At 28.7% G+C, this 9,083-nt stretch overlaps 1 protein-coding gene across 1 annotated transcript; it reads right to left on the bottom strand.

Annotated features, from left to right (window-relative positions):
- Positions 1-2,823: 2,823 nt before the first annotated feature.
- Positions 2,824-8,446, bottom strand: LOC133812616 (cholesterol 22-monohydroxylase CYP90B51). The gene is made up of 8 exons (XM_062246403.1): positions 7,865-8,446; positions 7,440-7,764; positions 7,186-7,338; positions 6,844-7,098; positions 6,647-6,739; positions 6,457-6,535; positions 5,777-5,883; positions 2,824-3,329 (listed from the first exon to the last, which is right to left on the bottom strand). The coding sequence occupies exons 1-8, from the start codon at positions 8,065-8,067 to the stop codon at positions 3,075-3,077; spliced, it is 1,470 nt and encodes a 489-aa protein (XP_062102387.1). The 5' UTR covers positions 8,068-8,446; the 3' UTR covers positions 2,824-3,074.
- Positions 8,447-9,083: the final 637 nt, after the last annotated feature.

Genomic DNA, 9,083 nt, shown 5'->3' with positions numbered 1-9,083 from the left:
CAATCCAACCTTAATTAAAAAAAAAATATTATATTAAATATAAATATATTTAATTATGTTAGTTTATATTGGTTGTCATTTAATAAATGTTATTATTGTTGTTGTTTTGATGCTATTTTAGCATTTTGAATATATTATTGGTGTTATTTTGATGCTATATTAGTATTTTAGTTATTAGTTCGAGACTTACTAGTTTTAAATTTTAATAGTTGTGGTGTAAGCTTAATATTTCATTTGTAGATCTATTTTGTTAAGGACTTAATGCGATAAATTTAAAATCTTAATGTAGTATCATTAGTTTTTTTGTATATTTTTTTATCATTAATCTTTTTAATATTAGAATTTAAGTTAAGAGATAAAAAAAACTGATCTCATCTAATTATAATTAGATAAGATTTAATTGAATTTTGAAGCTAAATAGAATTTGATTGGATACTTATTTTCAACATCTAATTTTTAATTAAATTGAATTTGTTAGAAGCAAAAATATTGGATCGGATGGAACGAGGATCAAGCGAGCACTGCTAGAATTAATCATAATTTTTTTGATAGACATTAACGGAAAGCCATGTAGAAAGGATAATATAACGAAAGACACGTGTATACGTATATCTGAAAACGAAAGGAAACCTAACAGACAATTGATATGTATTAAATTGCTTTCGGCACAGTAACATGATCCAAAATAAGTACTACTTTCTTTTTTTTCTTTATTATAAGAAAAAAAAAAAAGAAAAAGAAAAAAAAAGGTATGATATGATATAAGATCAAAATAAATGAATACTGATATTTATATCATGTATGGACTTATGTTTGTTGCTTATACATGTGAACAAATCTACTTCAAATTATAACTAGTCATTTCTTGCTACTTTATTTTTATTTTTTTTAAAAATTACACATATAGATTAATCCATTAATGATGTGGAAAATAAATAGAGAAATTAATGTAATGGTTTAAAATACTAGAAAATGAGAGAAAAAGATTGAAAAAAGAATAAAATATAATTAAAATAGAAAGAGAAAAATGAAAAAAAAAATTATAGCTCAATAAATAATTGTCTCTAAATCTTAGAAAAACAAAATAGTTGTCTCTAAATATGGAGTAATACTATTTATTAAGGTAAAAAAATGTATAATAGCTCAAGTTTAACTTACCCATTGGTAGCTCATTTTGACAGCTTTTCCTCTATATTTTAGAGAGAAGTTATTTTACCTTATTTATTGAGAGTATTCTCACTAGTTACTTTACTATATTCTTTAAATTACATCAACAAAATCCAATTTTTTTTATGTGTGTCACTCGTATATTCTTCTGAATTATATGTGTGTCATATTAACATGAAAGTTCTTTACATTATTTAAATAATATATTTCTAAATACTATTTTTTCATTTAAATTAAAAATATACTAAATATTAATTAAAACTCTTTAAAAGAGAAAAACAAAAGTATAAACAATAAAATATTAATTTTTTTTTTTTGAAGAAGCTCTATTCTGCTCTCTACATCTAGAGTTGGAATAGTATATTTAAAGAATCTTTAAAATGAAAAATCAATTTACATTATCTCATGAAGAGTGTTTTCTTTATTATTACCAAATATAACATATTATTAGTGTTTTCTATGTTAATTACACCGCATTATATATGCATTTTTTTGTGACTCATCACAAATTTACAGTGAAATGTTTTCGTACTAAATGTGGTGAATATTAAAAAAAATACTGTAAAATTTTAGGCACTTAAAAAGTAATTGTTTAGAGTAAGACTAAGTGTAATTTTAAAATATACCGTATCTTAATTATGTTAATTATTTTTACTCCAAAAAAATTTTGAATAAAAAAGTTTTCACTAAAAAGGGATTTTTATTCTTCCAATTAATTTTAGCCCTCTACACATTAGTACAAATATATTGATAATAATAATAACATGAAAAAAATACAATAACAAATAATACTAATATACTTGCTTATATATACTAACTTTATTACATAAATGATTGAAATGACGTGACGTATATCAGCTATAGTACTAGTGCCACATAAATGTGAGAATGTTATGTTATAGTCGCATTAACAAACTTAGATATAAAATTTTAATCATGCATGCACGTTACACGTACGTATAGCTGTATTTATTGTCACATGTAATATAGACAACCTATTTGGTTTGCGAATGAAAAAGTCAATTTTCAAAATGTGTGTTTCTAAAATAAAATTTTGAATTTATGGTCTGTTTTTTTAGTTAAAAAGCTGAATATGTGATTAGTAGAGAATTTGAAAATAATAAATTTATAAGATTTTATGATATAATAATTTAGAATTAGAGAAAACTTGATTTTTTTGATTTTTTTTAGAACACAAAATTAAAATACTGTTTTGAATTTTATGTTCAAAATCATCTTACCAATCAAATATCCTTGTAGATCTCACTATTTTCAAGTTTTTAAAATTATAAAATGAAATTATGATACTATACCAATCATACACTTACAGTCGAAGAACAAAAGTATAATAAGAAAGTAAATTATTATCAATTTATCTCAAAACAAAAAAAAGGTTACAAAGGAGAACCATAAACACATACAAATAAGTAAATATTCACTCTCAACTAGTCCAAATATGAGGGGCCATGAGAACCATTTAAAAAGGAAGTTTTTTTCTTTTTCTTTCTTTCTACATAATACAATATATATATATATTGATAATATTGAAGAAAAGAGAGACTCTACTATAGTAGTGGTCCCAGTATATAATATATATGTGCCTTCAATGTGTTTGCCTAGGCTTTGTTCATGTGATGAAGTTGAAAGAAGATGCACTAAGCCGTTGGAAAATTCCAAAGAAAACAATCTAATATATCTTCACATACAATAAATGGGGCTTGTAGTTGATCAGTTTCTAATATTATATCCAAACATTGGAGAAGAGACCCAATAGAGAGAAACATATATAGATATATCATCACCATCATGATCATAAACATTTTCATATATATATATATATGGATCTCTTTTGATTGATCAACTTTTTTTTTTGGTTGGGGGTGGATAATTCAATAATAAAGAGATAATTATATGCAAGAAGTGAGGTGGCGAACTGTGATTGGTAGACCTTTGGGAAAATCGACAAAAGGATATGCAAAAGCTTGATCCTTCTCGGCTAACTCCCAGTGGTAATTGAGGACCAGATGGTGAATGAAAACAGCCATTTCGAGCTTGGCCAGTTCTGACCCAGCACATAGCCGTGGTCCTCCCCCAAATGGCATGAAGCTATTATTATTACCATAATTATTACTCGATGAGCTCTCACTTTGTTGCTTCATCTCCTTTATTACCACAAAAACAAAAAAACACACCAAAATATATTAGGTAATAATAACTAGTAGTTGGAATGGAAAAAAGAGAAAGAAAAACATGTATGTGTTACATTTGGGAAAGTGTTATAAGATTTTATCATATGAACTTGGATAGAAACTGATGAGGAAATAATTTAAAGGGTAATCTTTTTTTCTTTTGGGGTTTCCATCGAGAATCAAAGTTGGCCAAATTGACAAATGTGTGAGATTTTTGGACTTTTGCTTACTTTTGCTAAACTACTTTTCAGCCAAATAAAATCATACAAAAGGACACATATATAATAAGACGTTAGTTCGTGAGTTATTGAGGGTATATAATTATTATTAAGTGGAGGTCATTTTCCTTTCGACATATTGTTATTATTTAATATTCTTTACATATCACTAATGGAACTTTTCTACATGGAAATCATGAATGTCTCAATATATTATATATATATAACACAAAATAACATTTAACCAACCGAAAGAAACTGAAGCAACACGAAACATGGGTCCAATAGAAAAACAAAACCTCATACATAAGACTAAATGGAAACCTTAATTTTTTACAACCCCAACCCCAACCCCCACTAATGTGAGATCGACCTTTTTAGGCATTTTTTTTTCGGTATCGTGTTGCCTTAAGTTTCCTTTTTCTCGGAAACTTTTCAATCTTCAGTGTACTTTCTTAACTTATGCAAATAATTCAATTTCTCACCCAAAAAAAAAAAAAGATAGACCGACCGAGTTGGAGAGAGAGAATGAGTGAGGACCAATTTTTTTTCCCTTTATTTACACATTTTTTTTAAAGTGGGGTATTTTCAATTTGACCCAAGGAGAGAAAAATAAATAAAATAAACAAATTAAAGCAGAAATGCACGTGCAAAGAAGAACCCCACAGCCACATGGGGGTTTAATCATCTCAAAATGGGCCCACACCCCCACGAGGAGAGTGATGTCAATGACATCTATTGGGACCCACATTAGGGGGTCCGTACACTAGCTAGGCAACCATCCTGTTGTTGTTGGGGGTTCACTTTTTTTTTTTCTTCATCATCTTCAAAAAGAAAAATCCTCTTGAGATCGAGGCCCCAACCCAACCCAACCAACCCTTTTCTATAGGACCAATCTACTCCTATTGCTGCTATGCTAGTACTTCTATCTATCGACGCCTTATCCTAATGCACATGAACATGGTCTATATAGTCCCGGCCCCACTAATCATATGTACCACTTAAATATTTTAGTGTTAATTGTATATGATTATTTACTAGTTACTATTGCTACTGACTTGAAAACCCTTTTATTGGTTGTTAAAATTACACAAAAGTTGTTAACATTATTTGATTAATGTTTTGAGTTTGGTGGTTTTGACTTTTTTTTTAACAGTGTTGTGTGTCGTGATGGAATAGTGAATAGTTTCTAGAAAACAATGGTAATTATGACGTTTTGGTAACCAAAACTAGTTGTCAACTCAACCGAAACCCATGTGCGAAGAAAAGTATACTCTGTTTCCATTTCTAGCATTTTCACTTGATGAAAATGCAGAACTAGATTGCTTACAATCATCTAAACAATTTTTATTAATATATATATATATATATTAATAGAAAGAAACTGTTTTTTTCTTACTATAAGTTCACTCATATTGATAATTACCAAGTTATTTTCTTCTTAAAATTAATTTATATATAAAAATAAGAGTTGAATCTTGGATTCTTGATCACTATATGTGTTATGCATGAGATAGCCACATCGATAGGGTCCACTGCCAAGCAACAAAGGGGTGCCAGTGGGAACCACAACAAGAACCAATGAAAGTGCTTAGGGGACCTCATCCTTTACTTTCTCTCTGACTTTTATGTTTTTTAGTTTTTATTTTATTTTATAAATATTAAATTAACCATTGGATAGAATAAAATATGAAAAATCTCGGGTATCCTCCTTAAAAAGGAGTACACCGGTCTACTATCTCGATTTTTTGGGTCGGGATATATTTTCAGCGAAATTTTTTGTGATGACAGTGTATATTATAGTTTTTTAAAACATTCTGTAAATTTTTAAAAAATTTCAAATAACTCACAATACCGAAAAACAATATTCAAATAAGTTGTACGCGTGATTTTTTTTATGAGCGTAAAAAGTATCTTAATTGAACATTATTTTCAGTAATATCAATTATTTAGAATTTCTAAAAATTTGTAAGATGTTTTAAATAACTATAATATACACAGTAACAAAAAAGATTTACGTCAAAAATACTTCCCAAACCAAAAACTGAAAGAATGTTGCACCGAAGTGCTCTATTTTAGAGTGCCCAAGAAGAACTACCCAATAAAATAAATATATTAGGGAAAAAATAATAACCTAAAAAAGAAGGGTAATAATATTAATTATGAAAGGCATGAATCTGTGGATGGAAAGGAATGACTGACCTGCCATCTCCATGGATTGAAGTGTTGAGGGTGGTCAAAAAGCAAGGGATCCAAATGCACGGCTGCAATCACCGGAAGCACTTTCCAACCACATGGAATGTCATAACCTTTCAAATTATTAACACAAAAAAAGAAAGAAAGAAAAATAATCAATTTTTCATAATTTTGGCCCCCAAATAATAATAATAGAAAGAAAAAAAAAGTTACTACTAGACCCAACACAAAAAAAAAGGAGTCGGACTTTTCTTTAGGGTTTATATAAATAGAGATCTTTAATTTTCCCAAAAGTATCCATCACTTCTCTAAAATTTATTTTATATCACTTATATTCTTTCTTTAAATTTTATTTTGTATCACTTATATCCCATACCGGTATTATATAAGTTATTTTAGTTAGAAAATTGTTTATAGAATACTAAGCAGAGAATAATTTATAACCTAGCGTAAAATAATATTTTTTTTTATAATTAACTAATTCATATTTTTTTTGTAATTAACTAATTCATAAATAGACTTTTGTTGCGTATTCTATAAATTAACTTTTTAACTAAAGAAACCATATAATACACATTTATTAGGTTTGAGGATGTAAGTGATACAAAATTATATTTGGGGACCTAATTAATACTTTTTTTGAAAAAACAGGGACCTTATAAACCCTTTTTTTTAGTAGTCCTTACCTTTGTACCTAACGTCTTTTAGTGCCTTTCTGTGAAGAAATCTCACTACGTTACCAAGCCGAAGTGTCTCACTTATAACCTAATAATCACACAATAAAAAATAGAAAAGGAGAAGAAATTAAGTTGGGCTAAAATTTGTCACTTTAAAATTAATTAATATTTATTTTGGTATATAATAATATTTGCTTACACATTGTGTGAATTCCATTTTTTTGTAGTCATCCCAATTCAGCTCTGTCTCCCCTGATTGCTTTTTAGCTCTAGCAATTTCAGTATGCTCTTCCTGAAAACATATAAAATATATACAAGTTTAAAGTTAAGTTAACCAAAAAAAAAAAGGTAATTAATTATTAGCTATAAAGTTAAAAAATAAATAATAATTCTCACCCTCAACTGTTGAATAGCTCTAGGACAACCTGGCAAGAAGTAAATTGCTAGAGCAATGGAAACTGAAGAAGTTTCATGCCCAGCAAACAGAAGACTTAGTATTAAGTCCAGGATTTGCTCTGTCGAAAGATTAGAATGCTTTAAAACCCATCCAAGCAAGTCATTATCTTCCTCCAAATCTTCGATTCCTTCTTTCATTTTCTCCACTCTCTCATCCATTTTTCTATTTATGAACTTCAAAATGGTTGATCGAGACTATGATCATCATAAAAATCAACCAATCAGCCCATAATTAAAAGACAAGAATAGTGCCTAATTTGCTAAAACTATAATTATTATTACCTGTAAGGCCTTTCTATAAGCTGTTCCGGGCAAATTCAGAGGTGGAGAAACAACTCCTTTCATGAAAGTTATGTACTCTTTTTTAAGCTGCTCAGTCTCAGGCACTCCAGGATCCAAACTCATGATATGTTTTGCCATTAAATTAAAAGTGAACTGCAGTACATACATATATATATATATATACACAAATAATGTTGTGTAAGAAAACAAGAAAAAGTTGATAGTAAAAATGATCTTAGGAAAAGGGTGTTTACCTTCTTGGCTTCATCTTGAGCTGAAAAGACAGAATTCTCTTGCCAAGCTTTTAAAACAAGTAAAGTATGGTTCTCTACTTCTCTGAGTAGATGGGTCCTGAGTCTGGCATGGCTCAAGAAATTAAGAGATATAATCCTCATATGTCTATGCATGTCTCCAACTAGAACCAACATAGACCATTTACCAAGAATTCCTCCTATGCTTCTTGGGTAGCTACATTCAAATAACCTTCCTTCATTTTGGAGTATGAATCTGTTTAGCCCTGCATCTGCCGATACTATTGTGGGCTCACCAAACAAGTTCGACTTGTAAATTTTCCCATACCTATTCATACAGATACACATGTGATTCAAATCAATATAGTGAGCAAAATGAGTAGAAAATATCATCTGGGGTTTGATTAAAATTTCATACAAGCTATTACCTCGATATGTGTTGTTCCATGAAATCTCCTATGGAGGTTGCAGAGTAAGGCCTCAAATAACCAATGGTTTCTCCAAGAAAAGGCCAACCCATATCGCCTGGTGGAAGATTGAACCTCTTTTGCTTTCTTCTGATGAGAATGAAGAACAAGAGTAGAGCTAAAATTGATGGTAAAAGGCACAAAACTAGCTCTGAGTCAGACATGGAAGCTGCTGACTCTTCTTCTCTCTTTGCTATTCTCTCTTCCTTTTCTTTTTCTTTTTTTTTTTAAATAAATTTTTATTTTTTTTCTTCTGAATTTTGCTTCGCTGTTTTATGGAGAAATGAAATCAGATATGCGTGTGTGTGTGTGTGTTTTGGGGAAGTGAGTTCTTCTGCTACACTTGTTCAAAAGTAGCTCCCATTTTCGACCTTTATAAAATCCACTCACTACCTCGAGAGATGATTTCGATGAAAACAAATTTAAAGAAAGAAATAAAAATATATTTATATGAAAGAAACCAAAACCAATAAGCTTGATTTCGTAAGTTCTTTTCTGTTTTTCTGAGCAAAGACAGCAGAACGTAATATCGAGTTTGGATTATCAGTTGGTCATATATCTCAAAGAGCCACGCTGTTTTATATTAGAAAATTCTAAAGTAGCTTTTTATTTTATTTCTTCTTCTTATTATTAATATTATTAATATATATAAGTAAAGTGTCTCAATTTATTTACAAAATGACAATGTGACACCCATAATACTAAGGCTTCATAATATACTCTGCTACTTTCATATAGTTTTTTTTTTTAAGTTACATACAAATATAAAATTTTTACTAGTTTTTTAAATAATCAATTTCCAATTTTTCTGGAGGGGTTGATTTGAAAAATAAAAATTATTAATATTATAATTAACTTTGAGTAAAAAAAAAAAAAAATCAAGAACAACGTTGGCTTAAGCCCCGACATAATCAATTGAAAACCTTTAGATCTGGACTCATTGGTCCTGCCCAGCAGTTTGATACTTTTTTGTTTTAATTTCAATTTTTTTATAGTAATTTATTATTATTTTTTAAAATCTTATAGTAAGCTATAAATTGTTATTTTCCAAGTCACTTATGAGATCTGAGTGCATTTTTTTTCTGTTTCGAAATCATAGATGATGGAGCTTTATCAAACATCTTGAAGATATATTATTACTTTATTTTTCATTTTATTTTTATCTAAAAATTACCCAAAG

This window comes from Humulus lupulus, chromosome 1 (genome assembly GCF_963169125.1).
Source record: "Humulus lupulus chromosome 1, drHumLupu1.1, whole genome shotgun sequence".
NCBI lineage: Eukaryota > Viridiplantae > Streptophyta > Magnoliopsida > Rosales > Cannabaceae > Humulus > Humulus lupulus.
This window is presented reverse-complemented; position numbering and strand designations above follow the sequence as displayed.